The 17,347-nt window shown below is 46.2% G+C and overlaps 2 protein-coding genes across 6 annotated transcripts in view; one reads left to right on the top strand and one right to left on the bottom strand.

Moving 5' to 3' along the window:
- The window catches only part of DAP3 (death associated protein 3), a 40,371-nt gene extending 31,032 nt beyond the window's left edge, over positions 1-9,339 (bottom strand). Inside the window, exons 1-4 of one of the 5 annotated variants that reach the window (XM_048511309.1) lie at positions 9,185-9,339; positions 3,699-3,794; positions 468-680; positions 309-355 (exon numbers count right to left, since the gene is read on the bottom strand). In XM_048511309.1, coding sequence (XP_048367266.1) covers positions 309-350 — 42 coding nt within the window. In that variant the 5' untranslated portion in view covers positions 351-355; positions 468-680; positions 3,699-3,794; positions 9,185-9,339. Of the gene's footprint in view, positions 1-308; positions 356-467; positions 681-3,698; positions 3,795-9,093 lie in introns of all 5 variants that reach the window. The other 4 variants (XM_048511317.1, XM_048511280.1, XM_048511298.1 and 1 more) reach the window with 4 other exon arrangements.
- A 204-nt stretch (positions 9,340-9,543) lies between these two features.
- Positions 9,544-17,347, top strand: part of ASH1L (ASH1 like histone lysine methyltransferase) — a 99,300-nt gene continuing 91,496 nt past the window's right edge. The window contains 2 exon segments of the mRNA XM_048511349.1: positions 9,544-9,959; positions 16,506-17,027. Of these exon segments, the coding sequence (XP_048367306.1) occupies positions 16,608-17,027 (420 nt within the window). The 5' untranslated portion in view covers positions 9,544-9,959; positions 16,506-16,607.

Here is a 17,347-nt window from a genome sequence, read left to right as displayed (position 1 = left end):
AGCATCCAACAGCTCAGCCAAGTTCCCCAAAGCAAACAAATAATCACATGGCAGAACTTAAGGTACGCCTGGAATCCAGAAGTCCATAAGGTGGAGCTGATTGTGTGAGAATCTTTACTCCTCATTAGACATTTGAAACATATAGTTAAGCCATTGGCCTGGAAAAGTGAGTCTTCCTGTTTTGCTACAGATGAGAGGCTTGGGGAACTGGAGGTGTGCTCAGCTGAGATACTAGTATGTGCCCCGGGCTCAACTGGTATGTGTGCAGAACTGAGGGAGAGGAACCATGAATGAAAGGAGATACTCACATTGTGACTCCGGCGAAGAAGTCTCTTCAGATTCCGTAGCATATTCCCTGTCAACAAAAACAGAAGATCTTTCTCATTTGTTTCATGCATTTATATTTTTTAAAATTCAACAATGCACACCTCTTTGAATAACCCCAAGGCAGCCAGCAAAGAACTTACTAAGATCTGGCTTGCTGAGATTGAAGGCCAACTTTGGACTAGTGTTCCACTTCTGATCATGGGAAACCCCCGTTCAGCTGTTTGTCTCGAGTATCTGCTTTTCAGAGACAGGCTGCCTCGGAATATGGTGGTTTCAACGTGCTGGCTTTAGCCACCAAGAGATTCATCCTACACACATCTGTCTGGCTCATCTGCAATTATGCCAGCTGCAAACTAGACCAATTAAAAAAGAGTCAGTTTTGCAGCAATTAAGTTTCAGCCTGGATGCACCAAAATCAACAAGGAGTCTTGTGGTACCTCGGAGACCAACAGATCTGTTGCCCCACAAGCTTTAGTGGCCATGGAAGCTAAGGTCACTTATTTTTTTTGCTGTCAAGTTGCAGATGGCTTGTGGTGCCCCCCTGTGGTTTTCAAGGCCAGAGACACTCAGAGGTGGTTTGTCATTGTCTGCCTCTGCATCACGCCCCTAGCGTTCCTTGGGGTCTCCAATCCAAACACTATCCAGGGTTGAGGCTGAGAGTGTATGGTTGGCCCAACGTCCCCCAGCAAACTTCCATGGCATGAGTGGGAAACTGAACCAGGGTTCTTCATATCCTACCTAGTCCAACACCCTAGCCCCATTAGAGTAGAACCTTATACTCCTTTAGATAGTTATGGACTACAATTTCTTGTTCAGCCCCCCTGCCAGCATGGCTAATTGGCCATGCTGGCAGGGGCTGATGGGAATTGTAGTCCATAACATCTGGAGTGCCAAAGGTTCGCCACCACTGTGGCCTAGCCCAATGTTTTCCAACCTTTTCAACGTCACAGTACCCTTGACCTCACTCTTAATATCTCATGGTACCCCTGCCATCCTCCCCCCCACCTTCCCCTCCCAGTTCCCCTGCTTGTCACCCCCCACCTTCCCTTCCCAGGGTGAAGCACGGGGGGGGGGGGGGGGGTGGCTGCTGACCTTGTGGCAGGTCCTGCCTCCTGGGCCAGCTCCATATCCTTGCTGATGCTGGTGGGAGCCACCACAAAAGTGAGGGGGACCGGTAGCATTGCTGAGGAACCCCTGGAACATGTTCATGGCACCCCAGGGTACCACGGAACCCTGGTTGGCAATCACTGCCCTAGCCACTACATCCTGCTGGGTCTTTTACAGTCCAAACCAGAGGATACCACAGCTGGGATGCTCTGCCACTGCGCAACCACCACAGGACTTTTAGGTAGCATGGGGGTGCAGTGAAAAAGAAAAAAGACCCAGTCACTTAGAAAGTCCTCCATAGGGCTTAATGGAGTTATGCCACCCAAGTCCTGGCTGTGACTTTCCCATCTTGAAAGACTGAGAGAAGAAGCTGATTAAAGTCGCCTCCACTCCTGAGGATGCTGTGGCCCGTCCCACTTTGTGCTGATGGAGCACAGCTGCGCTGTGGGAGCACATACAGTGCCTGCTGGCTGGCACTGTTTTTACCCCTATGGCATGAAAAGTGCCCTGAAAAAGGCAAATCTTGCAACAGAGGCTCACATCGCATCCAGGAGTCAAACCCCCCCCCCCCCGGATTGGGTGGCTAAGGCCACATTAAGGCCATCAGAAGTCTGTTAAATCCTTAATGTGCCAAAAGAATCTAGAGGTTGTTGAGTCATTTCATTCCATAAACTTTGGGGGAATTCTCCCCATTCTGTCTTTCAAGTGAGGGGAGACCAAATTTGTGTTAGCATAGGTTTCTTTAGGTATTCCCCCCACAAAACTCTGAATTAGCAGGCATTTTCTGATCATCCTCTAATCCTAACATGAAATGTAAAGAAAGAGAGAGCTTCCCAGAAACATTTGTTTGTATAGTCCCATTTTTTAAAAAAAGATAGATGCCACTATTGCTTCTGTGTAACCATGAACTTAATCATGAATTGAATATACTCTAGGTCAGAGATTCCCAACCAGGGTTCCGTGGTACCTTGGGGTGCCATGAGCACGTCTCAGGGGTACCCTGACAATGCTACCACCTGCCCTCCCACACCAGAATCAAATGGATTTTGAAGGGGTTGGGGTTGGAAGCCTCATGGGTTCCCTTTAAACAACATTGAAAAACAGCATTGTTTTATTTGCCTAAATTCGGCGTGGATTGGGGGGGGGGTAGATTTAAAGGGAACTCTCCCTTTAAATCCCCCCAATCCACGCCGAATGTAGGCAAACAAACAACGTGGCTGTCAACGCTGCTTTCCCTCCCCTCCCCCTGCTTGCCACGCCCCCCACCTACAGGCCAAAAATGGAAAAATCCCTAAAAAATGCAAAAAAAATCTAACAAACCTCAAGGGTACCCTGAGATATGAAGAGCGAGGTCAAGGGTACTGCGACATCGAAAACGTTGGGAAACACTGCTCTATGTGCTAAAAGCAGAGAGAGCATGGAGTCATAGTTAAGAGCAAGTGGACTCTAATTTGGAGGTCAGTGTCTGATCCCCCACTCCTCCACCTGAGTGGCGGACTCTTATCTGGTGAATGGATTTGTTTCCTGGCTCCAACAAATGAAGCCTGCTGGATGACCTTGGGCCAGTCACAGTTCTCTCAGAACTCTCTCAGTCCCACCTGCCTCACAAAGTGTCTGTTGTGGGGAGAGGAAAGGAAAAGAGTTTGTAAGCCCCTTTAAGTCTCCTTACAGGAGAGAAAGGTGGGGCATAAATCCACACTCCTTCTCCTCTCCTGCTTATCAATCCATAGAGCAAAAATTAAAACCAGTCCCAAAAATAAAGAAGAAGAAGAAGAGTTTGGATTTATATCCCCCCTTTCTCTCCCGTAAGGAGACTCAAAGGGGCTGACAATCTCCTTGCCCTTCCCCCCTCACAACAAACACCCTGTGAGGTGGGTGGGGCTGAGAGAGCTCCGAGAAGCTGTGACTAGCCCAAGGTCACCCAGCTGGCGTGTGTGGGAGTGTACAGGCTAATCTGAATTCCCCAGATAAGCCTCCACAGCTCAGGCGGCAGAGCGGGGAATCAAACCCGGTTCCTCCAGATTAGATACACGAGCTCTTAACCTCCTACGCCACTGCTGCAAGGAGCAAGGGCAAGGAGGTAAGGAGTTTGTAGGCCCCTTTAAGTCTCCTTACAGGAGAGAAAGGTGGGGCATAAATCCAAACTCCTTCTCCTCTCCTGCTTATCAATCCATAGAGCAAAAATTAAAACCAGCCCCCCAAATAAACAGCTTGCTCCTCATACAAGACAAATCCGATACATAGTTTTCAAGCAGAATACCAACCTCAAAATTACAGTAGATCCCAAACAGCCTTTGGTTAACAGTGTCTATAGACAGATCGTATGAACAATGACTTTGTCAATATCTTCAGGACTCTTCCTAAGTGAATAAAATGGACAGAAGTTTGGTCAGCTTTGTCAAAAAGGAAATTTAAACATAACTCACACCTGAATAACCCATATAAAAATATACTACCATTTCCATTCAAAATAGTAAAAAGCTTTCTGAAATTTATTTATTCCACTTACAAAACCTTTTATGCTAAAATGTTTTCTACCTTCAATGTTTAGTTTTTCTTACCTCTTGGGTGGCAAAAATTAAAGATACGCACACAAGCACAGGATGCAGCAGTTGCAACGTTCTTGAGCATTGGACATACTTGCAACTTTTTCTTTCAAAGACCGTAAATATGCCAACTTGTATAATTCTGCTTACCAACCGCATTTTAAACAATGCATGTCATGATATTCAATGAGTAGAAGTAGTTAAGGCTTGAAAGGAAAGTAAGTATTGCATACATTTTAATTTTCCCCCAAATTTTACATTTCTAGTCTGGTTGATCCAGAACAAACAAAGAGCATCAATAGGCCTGAGCCCAGGCCACTGGTTAAAAGAATAAGAAATATCTGAACCAAATTAGTCTTTCATTTAAATGCTTCCTATGCCGTAATTGGCATTATGAGTATAAAAGAAATAAAAGGTTGGTTGTGGTTCCTTTCATCAACAGACTAAAATATAGATCGTCATTTTAACCAGTTAAAAGTCCTGAGGACTGTATTGATTCTTCATAGTTGAAATTTATTTGAATCATATTGTTACCACTGAAAATTCCACCACCAATTCAGTTGTTTCTGGATCAATATCATACAGGAGGAGCTTGATTCGCTAATTCACTGAGTCCTAAAATACCCAAACAGAGCAAGGATTAAATCGAAGAAGAGTTTGGATTTATATCCCACTTTTCTCTCCTGTGAGGAGACTCAAGGTAGTTTATATGCTCCTTTACCTTTAGGCAGAGCAGCAGTGGTGTAGGAGGTTAAGAGCTCGTGTATCTAATCTGGAGGAACTGGGTTGGATTCCCAGCTCTGCCGCCTGAGCTGTGGAGGCTTATCTGGGGAATTCAGATTAGCCTGTACACTCCCACACATGCCAGCTGGGTGACCTTGGGCTAGTCACAGCATCTTGGAGCTCTCTCAGCCTCACCTACCTCACAGGGTGTTTGTTGTGAGGGGGGAAGGGCAAGGAGATTGTAAACCCCTTTGAGTCTCCTGCAGGAGAGAAAGGGGGGATATAAATCCAAACTCTTCTTCTTCTTCCCACAACAGACAGCTTGTGAGGTAGGTGGGGCTGAGAGTGTTCCCAGAGAACTGCGACTAGCCCAAGGTCACCCAGCAGGAATGTAGGAGAGCGGAAATACATCTGGTTCACCAGATAAGCCTCTGCCACTCAGGTCCAGTTTTCCAGATTAGAATCCACCTGCTCTTAACCACTACACCATGCTGGCTCTCGTATAGCAGATGATACAACATATACATTACAATGCGGATTTAAAAATTGAGAATATTCTTAACAGAGAAACACCATTGCTCTTTTGACATGCTTTTCAGAGAATGCAAGAATAAGGGAAGATTGATTCCACAAAACTAGTCCCATTCATGATCATAATTTACAGAAACCAACCCTGTATGTTTTCCCATACCTGTTTAAACCTCGCTGCTCAAGCAGGAAAGTCAAGCAGGAAAGTCTCCATGTAGATATTTATATTCAAATGTCAACAGCTTTGCTAACACAACAGGCGACCCAGACCTACAGTAGTGGGGCTTCTGTGAAAAACATCTTCATGTGCCCTTGGTGGTGTAGCCAGTGTGGTGTAGTGGTTAAGAGCCGGTGCACTCTAATCTGGAGAACAGGGTTTGATTCCCCACTCTGCCACTTGAGCTGTGGAGGCTTATCTGGGGAACTAGATTAGCCTGTGCACTCCAACACATGCCAGCTGGGTGACCTTGGGCTAGTCACAGTTCTTCTGTGCTCTCTCAGCCCCACCCACCTCACAGGATGTTTGTTGTGGGGGGAGGGGGAGGGAAAGGAGATTGTAAGCCCCTTTGTGTCCCCTTACAGGAGAGAAAGGCGGGGGAGATATAAATCCAAACTCTTCTTCTTGCTACTGAATTAACGTGCAAGAACAGTACTGTAAAGGATATGCTTTTAGCTGATATACTTGAAAAGTACCATATGCAACTAATCGAATAGCTAGGATTCCCCCTCCACTTTGGAAAAAAGTATATAGTATATGGAAGTTTAAAATGAAGACTGTTTCACAAACAAGCCAAGCTAACAAATTCATAGCAAAGCAAACCTTTCCCCTGATATCCAGGGAATCCTATCACATTTACAAAAGATTCTGGAATTCAATGTGAACAAATGTTGACACCATGCCTGGAATTAGAGATGGTATTTGCTAACACACCAAACCCACAAAATACCAAGGATGGAAGACATGAGTCAGTCTCCCATTCAGCTGTAAAGTATTACTATTAAATTGTCAGTGGCAGAGTACTAGATTAGGACTAAGGATACCATTAAGATCACTAGAGCAGTCATTCTCTCTCACGTTCTCTCTGCCACAGGGTTGAAGTGAGGACGAAAGAGAAAGTCAAGAGTTTTGTACACTAATCTGAATTCCAAGAAGGAGGGGTAGACTGGGAAATGCACAAGGCCCTTGGAAAAGCCCAGCTGAATGGCCCCTGTGGTGCTACAGGCCAGCACTGCAGTGGTTACCCAGCTCAGCAGTGCAAACCATGGGTATCTTCTTTCAGAAAACTGGACCACTGGTGAACTGACACCAATTACTGAGGCTGATGAAAAGTCTGAGTCAAGAGGCCTCTAAGATTTTGACAAAGTTGCCAGAGCTCAGTTATGCTTGCTTCTGGCTACAAGCAGCCTTCTAGGGCAGTGGCCCACCAGAAAATTTCCCTGTAAGTTAAGTGGCCAGTCTGCCTCTGCCATGGAAAAAGGTTGGGAGGGGACTCTCTTATAAAATTTGCAGATGTCTGATGGATGGGGAAGCTAAATATTTCCTTGAAAAAGCTGAAAACCTATTTCCGTGCTGAGCAGAACAGCATTCCTTGGTGCTTGAATAACATTTGCCGTTATTTGTATCGTAATGGATTTTAATTATAAGCTACTCAGAAAACCGATCTGGCTTGAAAATAGGATTTAAATGTAATTAAATTATTGCCAAAATGGAATATGGATAAACCTTCCCTCAGGGTAGCACAAATATATTAGCAACATAAACAGTAAACGTGAACATATATTAGCCACTGAAGAATGCATCATGTTCTCTACAAAACAAAATGCTATTATAGCTACCAGTCAAACTAAAACACTGTTATTTCAGGGACATAAGTTTCTATTTGAATTAGCTCTGCTCCTATTACACAACCAATATGGAGGCCACCGAGCTGCAAGCATGTGGCATCATGATCACATGACAAGAGGAGCCAGAACCAGAATCGTGGCCTACCGTGTCAAAGCCAGGACCATGGACAGCAGACAACAGAGAAGAAGCACAAAATGTGCCTAAGAGGTGTAGCATACTGAGGAACAAGGCAAGGCATTATGCTTTTGCTCTTTACCTTAGCAGAAAAAGGTTGCTCTATAGGACACAACAGTACAACAAATAGGGCTGCACGACCAACGCTGACTGGCTGAAGACCAGGGCTTCACAGCATTCAAAAAAAGGTACTTTCAGAGGATATCAGGAAAAAAAAAGAAAAAAGTGTAGTGGACTTCAAATGGGAAAAAAAACAAGAAAAAAACATACTATACCAAGTCCATAGGTATACAGTAAACTGTGCTATAAAATTAATGCAGTGCTGAAGTTTATATTACCATATATACTCGAGTATAAGTTGACCCGAATATAAGCCGAGGCACCTAATTTTACCACAAAAAACTTGGAAAACTTATTGACTCGAGTATAAGCCTAGGGTGCGAAATGCAGCAGCTACTGGTAAATTTCAAAAATAAAAGTAGATACCAATAAAATTACATTAATTGAGGCATCAATAGGTTAAATGTTTTGAACATTTAACCTATACTAACTAGCTTTGTACAAGGAAAAGAGGTTCAACAAAAACAATATGGTATCAACAATGACTTTAAAAAGTACAAAAACCTTAGCTCAATCAGCAACCAAGCGAAACCCCAAGAGTTAAAATCCTCACTCGAGTATAAGCCATGTGCTAAAAAAGTCGGTTTATACACTAGTATGTATGGTAAATCTTACAATATCATAAAAGACAAAATAACAGGATCAGAAATGATACAAGACTTGTTCCCAGCAAATTACATGATGTACCTAGGACACATGGTTCTTATATTGGATGGAAACGTATTGAAGGCTGACAACTGATTCATGCTTACTATAAGAATCCCACAATAGGACACGAGTTCTTTTTTGGAGTGAACTTTTTTGGAGTGAACAAAGCTTGGCAAAGCAGGAACTTTATGATATGCCTTGGAATATATTATAAGGATTTACCCATAAGAAGCTTGGGAAGACTCTTCAATTGTTTGCACCTACTTTATTAAATAAATTGGCTAGCTACTTTGCATATGCTCTCTTTTGACCATATTCGATGTTTCAGGTTCTTCCCATATAGTTGTGTTGAACGTTATCTGTATGCTTTATGTACTTTGCTGTGCTTTGTGTAAGACACCTCTGTTTCTGCTTCAGAGGACTGTCATGTTCGTCAGCAAAAAGAACATCTGGATATGACCACCTGGGAGACCATCAAGGCTTTTAGTATACGACCTTTGAAGAATCAAAGCTCCTGGCTGTTGTGGCTTTCCCAGGCTGTCATGGGTTTTCTGGTCTTCAACAATACAAACTCCTTCCATCGAATATGGGAGCTTTGACAATCAAAAGACCATACTCCAAAAATTGTGTTGAGCTCTTAAGTATTAGTGGACTCACATCTAGGACTCAGAGTGTTTAGAGCACATGTTAACTGGTCACAACCTCCACAACAGTCCTGCAAGGTACACCAGCAGGATTAACTCTTTTTTTGTATCCAGAGGAAGGCTACTTGACAGCAGAGACGAGTCATTCGAAGCAGGGAAGCCTCCCGACTCGCGGTTCAAATTGTCACAATGCAGTCTGTCCGCGCCTTCTCGGAAGTAAGGTCCAGGATTACAGCCCTCGCCAGTGCGTGATACCACAGGGAGCTCCAATGACTAATTTATATATGTGTTTCGGGGAATCTGGTTTAAAACACTGCACTAAGAAAGGCAGTCCGGGGGTGAGGGAAGATGACACTCCAACGGGGTAGGAAAAGAAAGAGTCTCGGGGGGAGAAAAAGAGAAGTTTAAAAAAAGCGACTCCGAAACTTACCAGCAATATAAACAAATCGTATGAGTGGAAAAAAGAAACAAAAAATTCGCCTTCTCGGACAGCCAAACCGCCTCCCTCTTTCAAAACTCACCTCAGCAACACTCACTCTTTTTCGTTCATGGGCGCCGCCATATTTATTTCTTCGCGGCCAGGGGGAAGGAGAAAAAGTAGGTTGCGATGAGGTCATCCTGTAAGAGATACGGATGCCACGAAGGGTCACACTTCATCCCTCCGCGCGCACGGGCACGCTCACCCCCCCCCCCGCCCAGAGCGCGTTGGTTGGACGGGCAGGCCGTCTGGGCTGCGCGCGCACTCCCCCACGCACGCGCCACCCCGTCCCCTGCAAGAAAAACAGGCGAAGGTCGAACTACTGTGGGAGAGAAAGGGGTGGAGCTAAAGAAAGTGAGTGACAGAAGGAAGAGCGCGCTGTGGGGGAGAAGGCGTTGGACGTGTGCGTGTGTGGATGTTATGTGCGACGGAGGGTGGGCGTGGCCGAGCCGAGTGAAGGCGGCTGGAGGGAGAGGGTGGGCGTGGCCAAGGCGCGCGAGCGAGAGGGGGGGCGGAGCCCGAGGCGCTCGCGCGGAGGGAGGGGGCGCCGCCGCCGCCGTCGTCGCTGCCGCCGCTTCCGCCGCCATTTTGGATCCGCTGCCGCCTTCAGCGCAACGCCGAGGGGAGGGCGCCCGCCGCGCCTTCCCGTTCACCCCCCACCTCACGCGCGCACACACCCTTCCCCGGCTCGCCGCCCCCCACAGCCGAACAGCGCCTTGGCCTTGCCCGCCCGCCCATCCGTCAAGCAGGGCGGGTGGCCGGGCCTTGGAAGGATGAGGCGCCGCGGAGGAGCCCGGGCCGGGCCTCGTTGTGATACGGTGAGCGGGAGAGCGAACGAGCGGGCGTGGGGGGGACTAGGTTGGGGCGAGGGCGATATCGGTCCATGACAGCCTGCCCTGCTTGTGGGGAGATGGGCGTGTGTGTGTGGGGGGGGGGGACGTTGGTAGAGCCCCCTCCCCTCAGACCTGGCCGTGCGGGGGAGGAGGAAGGGGGATTCTCGAGGTGGGAGGGGCGCCTGACAGTTGGGCCTGTGGACGGAGGGGGAATCCTTAGGGGAGGTTGCAAGATGCTGGGAATCCTCGCAGGTTGTTTCTTTTTCTGCGACCTTTTGCAAGGGTGTGTGTGTATATACGTGAGTTTATATATATACATATATGTGTGTGCGCCTGTGTGTGTGGGCCACATGTATGCAGATAATTATGCATACATACGCACATGTATACTTACAGTGGAATCCTTGAAGCCTTCCCCCTCCCCTCCACCCGTTTTGGAGATTGATCCCTTGCAGGATTTGCTTTGTAGGGGAAGGTTTGTTGTTTTTCCTCTCGCGACCACGCTCACAGATGCACGCGAGGGCAAGAGTGGCACTGGGGAGGGGAATCCTTGCAAGGCTGATGCCAGGGAATCAGGAAGGGTTGGCATCAGACCTCTAGGGATCCCCACGTCTCGCTTTGGGGATTTGGGGTGTGTGCGGGTGTAGGGTGAGGGGGGAGATCGTTTGAGCATGGTGCAAGTGCAGGATTTTTGCAGCCTTTTGAGGGGGGGGGTGAGAGTGGTGATTTGCATCAGGGACACTATTCTGGGATGAAGGTTTGAGGTTTGGATAAGGGCGTCACGGTGAATTGCCAGGGGGAGCGGATGGATCTACCAGGGAGATGTTTGTTCCCATTGTGGATGTGCTCGCACAAATGGGTGCCCACGTGCCTGTATGTAAGTTCTTGGCAGAATCTTGGCTGGGTTGAAAGCAGAAGGGGAATCCCGCTGGAGGGGTGGGCGTATCAAGATGGCAGTTCTGGTGGTCTTGCATGGAGGGGTGGCCTCCTTAACCTCCTAAATCCGATTACAGAACTGGAATCTTTAACAGGAGGGAATGAAATGCGATGTGGGCTTGTAGGAAAACAGCATGGAATTTCTGATGCAGAACTGTACGTCTATATTTGTGTTTGCACATGAAAGAGCTGTCGTTTGGTACTAATAGCTATGTCAAAATATCAGGTCTTCCACCACATTTTTATTTCTTTTGTAGCATACAGTGGGGTGGCTTCTGTTTCATAAATGTGCACACGCTTGTGTGTGTTTGTGTGTGTTGCCGCATATTCAAGCATTGGGGGAACCCGCAGACGATCAATGCTTTCCAGCCTGAGTATACATGGCAAAATAATCGTTGCACCCAACGGCCTACATACGCCTTGCATGCTAATTTGTCTTGTTTGAGGTAGCCCTGGGCTCTTGAGGAGGCGGGAGAGGTGCTTGACAGCTAGGCTACCCTGTTGCAACTGCAGGCAAGGGAGTGGAGATCCTTGACAAACCTTTTCGAGGGCGTCTGGGATTTCCATCAGAACTGCTTCCATAATTCGGTAGGCTTGCAGACTGACCCTAAAGCCATCTCTCAGTAGAAGGGCTTCAGAGCTTCTTGCTGTGTGGGTTTTGGAATGTCTTAGTCCTACCGCTGAACCTTAGCCAAGGTATACGTAGCTGCTTTTGTGTATAAATTCTTCCTAGCGCTCTTCCTCCCCCTCACTTCTGCCAGAATTTAGACCTGACACACGCTGCTCATTTGCATGCTACTGTATAAGAAATAAATACATGGGTTCTAATTGGCTGTTCTAATTTCTTTGCAGCCAGTGGAGGGGCTTTTCAATCCATGTGCTGATCCTGTTTAATTCCAGGCTGTCAACGACCTGGTTTGCATTTGTTTCTGAAGTGCTCTCTTTTCTATTCCTTCGATAATATTTGCTGTTGCGCTACCTGCGTGTTTCTCAGTTATTAGGTTTTTCTTTGTTTTTCTTCATCTTTTTATCCATTAACTTACAAGGTGACACGTGCTTGGGACTGGAATTACTTAACAGCCACGGGACTCTCCACTTTCCAGAATTCAGTCACAATTTGTCAGCTTGTCACCTCTCCATGCTGGAGAAATGTCCCTGCAGTAGTAAAAGCAGTACTTGGCATATGTATATGCTAAGCCCAGTATTTATTTATTGTTCTTGCAGCTTACTCTTCTTTTAGACATCTCACAGGGCTTCTTTCCAGACTGATCATATTCACATCTCCTTAGAATCAACCTCACTATAGAACTAGAGACCTAGTCCGTCTTTGGGCCTTTCATAGTAGCGTGCTTTTGGTGAAACTATAATTTGGTCTCACGGGACCACTGTCTGTATTTTCACATCTTGTGGACCAATTTTTTGATGTATAAACATGCTTTTGGTGGGAACGAGTCCAATAAACACTTGCCCCAGTGTCTGTTTTTTTTAAATGTCTCTGATAGCAAATGCTGAGAGATCATTACTTCTTGAGGACTTGGGGCGTGGTACAGCTGTAGTCAGTGGTGTCTCTGGTGAAAGTGTTTTGGGGGACAGGTGTTCAGACCATCCTTTCTCTGCTTCGTAACAGACATTGTTGCCTGAGTGAATCGGATTGACACATGTTAGAGCATTGGAGGTGCATGCCTCATTTTCTGTGAGGAGTTGTTCAAGAAAACCAAGCTTTTTGTGTATGACTGTCTGTGTGGAACTAAACAGCGTGTGTGTTTGCTCTTTCCTGCGAGGAATTAGGGATGAAGTCTACTGGGTGACCTTGGGCCAGTCCCAGTTCTTTCAGGACTCTCTCAGCCCTCGTGGAGGCAGGCAATGGCAAACCAACTTTGAACATCTCTTGCCCTGAAAGTCCTGGGGGGTCACCATAAGTTGACTGTGACTTGCTGGCACTTTACGTGTGTGGTTTCCCAATGTCCTGGTACATTATAAAATACGTGATAGGGAATCAGGGACTTCATGACAGAGGAGGGGTTTGATCTCTATTCAAGTGTAGTGCTCTGTTCCACACGCTGGCCTTTTAACTCACTATTGGATGGGAGTTAAAAAGGAGGTCCAGAGTTGCTACACAAAGTCTGGCAGTAGCAAACCACCTCCGTTAGTCTCTTGCCTTAAAAACCCCACTGGGTTGTCATAAGTTGGCAGCAGCTTGAAAGTACTTTACGCATACATATCCTATTTCCTATCCTTATTCGTTCTGCATATTTACATATTATCCTTTTCCCCTTTATATGTTCTGTTCTGAACATTTATATTCCTTCCCAAGCATCTCAGAAGCCACCCAAGGTGGGTAAGATGCAGAGGGGCACAACTGGATGGAGAGCTGCTTTTCCAATCCTTGTTAGCATGAATTGGTGTCCTTTTCACTCTGCCTGTTATAAAGTTACTTCAATATTAATCAAAAGCTCGCTTTCCTGACTGAGTGTTAGAATAATAGAATCATGGAGTTGGAAGAGATCCTAAGGGCCATCAAGTCCGACCCCCTGCAATGCAGGAACACATATTCAAAGCACTCCTGACAGATGGCCGTCCAGCCTCTCTTTAAAAACCTCCAAAGAAGGAGACTCCACCACACTCCAAGGTAGTGCATTCCACTGTCCAACAGCCCTTACTGTCAGGAAGTTTTAGTGGCAAAAGAGATTTCTCCTCTGCTTCACTTGGGGTGACACGGCAATAGCTGCCTTTTCTGCCTGTCCTCCAGGGGAAAAACCTATTGGAATTGTCTGGGCAAGCTGCTCCTTGTGATAACTGCATTTTGGAGGAAAAGTTCTACCCACAAGTTTGTATTTCTGGAGAAACTGGCCCCACACAGAGAACTCCTGATTGCAAATTTATAGTGACCTGGTTAGTTCAGAATGTAAAGGTCCAAACGTCCTCTGCTGTTTGTCTTGTTTTGTGAAGCAGGATTGGTAAAAAGTCATATTTTCAGGTGACGTCAGATTCTGCTGTGTTGACACCAGGGGTTGCTTGGGGCTGAGAGAGTTTTGAACGACAGATGGGCTCCCGTGACGTAGCTTCAGCTCTCAGTTTGAGCTGCGAAGGAAATAACCCAAGATTCACGATGACGGCCCAAGGCCACAAACTGAAACTTCTTACTATGCTATATCGGTACTCCTGAACTGCTTTTGCAAACCAACCTGCCAGAGTTGTTGCCTGCTCCTGCTTCTTTCTGTTAGCCTTTCTGTCCTTGCGTACTCAGGAAAGATTTCTGATGTGTTCGCTGGGAGGCAAAGATCTCCTAATTCTTTTCCAGTGTATAAAACTTTCCTTGTCTGGTTCACTTGAAGGCGGTATTTCATCATAGGAGACTGGAGGGGTGGGCATTTTACAGCGGCCTGACGTTGAGAATTCCTTCTCTGATTTTGTTTGTCTTGTTCCTATGAGCTTTCTGTGAGCTACGATCTCAGGTCCCTAACAACTTTGAGACTCAGAAATCTGTTGCTAGCTTTTAGGGACTTGTAGTTGCCCAGCTGTCCTTAACCGGGGCTTGGGCGTTTTCCTGCCTGCCTGGTAGAGCACTCTTGTCAGATGAGACCCGGGCTCTGCACCATCGGGCAGAATTTTGCATGGCCTGTAAGACAAGAGCTGTTCCACCAGGCCTTTGCTTGAATCAGCAACAACATTCCACCCAACTGGCCTTCCCCTTCCTTTATCTTGTTCCATCTGTTTGTTTCCCCTGCACGGTATGAATGAGGAGCACAGAGAAAACCTAACTGTTTTAACTTGTTGGAGTTTTAACGTCCCCTGGATGAGTTGTGATCGACTGCAGTGACGTATTTGTTATTGATTTTATTGTTCTCATTTTATGTTGGAAGCTGCTCTGAGCCTGTCAGGGGGAGGAGGGTGGTCTGTGAGTAGAAATAACTAAGCATTCAGCTCCATACAGATCTGGTAATTAAAAATACCTTTCCACTTTGTGAGGCAGAATCAGGTAGGGAAGGAAACGCAGACTGAAGGTGCGAGGGGCAAATGGGGCAAAAGAAAGAAAGGGGCAGTGAGAGGATTTTGGTTTTTTTAAGCTGGAGAAGAGGCAAACAGCATGGACTTGTGGCTCCTGGATCTTGACATGAAGTCTCTTCAGCCTTACTTGTTGCTCTTCGCTCACTTGGTGAGAGACGATTCTTTGGGAATGACCACTAGGGGGCACCCATGAGGCTTTGTGCAGCAGAACCAGCGTGGGTGAAGGAAAGAAGACTGCCCCCAATGCAGAGCAAGAAACACCCGCTATGGAAACCTTTGAAAAATATCACTGCAGTTGTTGTATTGCCAGCGGTGCTCGTAACTAAAAAAAAAAAATGCTGGTCTGGTGGATGAGATTGACAGCTGCTTAGTAAAATTAAACTTTAGATGAAAGGAGGAGGAAAGTCAGTGTTATTTTTAGTCAGACACACAAAGGCACAAACCCGTAAAATAACGCGGAAGAACCCAGTAGTCATAAATAGCACACAAACCCTGAAAGATGAAAGCCTTTTTCAGATTTCTGCTGGCATTTTTCTTTCCTTCTTAAAACCATGAGGACAAGAAACCTGCATCTTTTTTAGACACCTCTTTGTGCCAGTGGATCTAGTATCTTGTTGGTTCCATTGACACCTGTTTCAATTCCTCCACACACATGGAACTTCCCTTGAGGGCTTCCCCAGTCAGTCTACTATTTATTTATTAAATTATATTCCGACCCAAGTCGGACTCAGGGCGGCATACGTATATACGTTAAAAAATTATCAGCAGTCAACAGAATTCAAGATGGCGAGCCACAGCCTAAGCCTATGAAAACATTCAACTGAGTATGAGAGAATAAGGAGAGGGGCAACACCAGATGTCAATGGTGCATTGGTGGATCATTGTCAGTAAGCCAACAGGTGACATCAGGTTGATAACATGCGGCCTCAACCAAACACCCAGTGGAACATCTCTGCCTTTCAGGCCCTGTGGAACTGTTTAAGGTCCAATAAGGCCCTGGTGTCCACTGTTAAAGAGTTCCCCATGGCTGAAGCCAGAGCAGAAAAGGGCCCTTTGGTTTAATAGGACGTTCCTACCCTTTCAGGCTCGGGGCAGCATACAACAACATAATATAATATAATAACAATATTATCATAACAGCATTTAAAACCAAAAGTACATCAATGAAATGTAGAAAATACAAACAATTCAACAATCCAGATGGCAATTCATGATTCTAGTAAAAGGGTCCAGTCTGTCCACACCTCTTTACCACAAAGTATTTTCTTAGCCCTCCCTCCCCCCCAAATGGAACTGTGTATACTTTTGGCATCTGACTGGGGTGTTGTGTCATTTCTTTCTACAACTATGTATGCAATGACATGTCCAGTCACCAAAGGTGACTAACAATAACTGGTGTGGTTTTCTTAATGTCTTAAGTTACAATAAGTGTGCCTGGGTAGGCAGGTTAGTAATTTGTGGACTGACTTTCAAGCCTGTTTTACTTATCAATATTTCACCTTTCCAAAAGGGAGACTCCTGAGCCTCCGTTGTTCTGGCTGTTTGAATAGTCATTCTGATTGTGTTCCTTTTATGTTTCTCCTACAGTGAGAAGATGCTGCTGGCTGCAAGATTCTAGGGAGACTTTTTTTAAAAACTGTGGACCACATTCCTGCTGTGTTTTGAAATTTTGCGACAGCACGTACTGTGATGGACCTTCAGAATACTGCTATGTTAGGGCTGGGATCTGGTTCTGAAGGGTTTTCTGGGAAAAGCCCCTCTGCAGTTGCCACGGGTGCGACGGGAGGCAGAAAAGAGTCGGAGCTAGATGGTACCACTAAGGAGGAGGAAGAGAAGAAGAGGTGCCACGAGGAGAGCAACGGCGAGATCGGCAAGGATGAGAGTCTCTCTGACTCCCAGCAGCAGTTCTCCGTGAAGGAAACAAACTTTTCAGAGGGAAATTTAAAACTGAAAATTGGTCTGCAGGCTAAGAGGACTAAAAAACCCCCTAAGAATCTTGAAAATTATGTCTGCCGGCCTGCCATAAAAACCACTATAAAGCAGCCCAGGAGGGTGCAGAAACCTGGGAAGATGACAGAGGAGAAGAAGGACTCCGGCCCTGCAAAGCAAGTGAGTGATGCTGCGTGTGCTTTGTACTGGCAACACCCATATCATTCCGTTTGGGAAAGGAAACAGAAGGGTTGTAGGCACTGGAGCATGGGCCTGCAACCTGTGGCTCTCCAGATGTTCATGAACTACAAATCCCAATTGGCCATGCTAGCAGGGGCTGATGGGAATTGTAGCCCATGAAGATCTGGAGAGCCACAGGTTGCAGACTCCTGCACTAGAGCCAGCATGGTGTAGTGGTTAAGAACAGGTGCACTCTAATCTGGAGAACCAGGTTTGATTCCCTGCTCTGCCACTTGAGCTGTGGAGGCTTATCTAGCGGA

The sequence above is a fragment of the Sphaerodactylus townsendi genome, linkage group LG01 (genome assembly GCF_021028975.2).
Source record: "Sphaerodactylus townsendi isolate TG3544 linkage group LG01, MPM_Stown_v2.3, whole genome shotgun sequence".
In the NCBI taxonomy this organism is placed as follows: Eukaryota; Metazoa; Chordata; class Lepidosauria; order Squamata; family Sphaerodactylidae; genus Sphaerodactylus; species Sphaerodactylus townsendi.
Note: the sequence above shows the minus strand (reverse complement) of the source record. Positions and strands in the feature narration are given on the sequence as shown.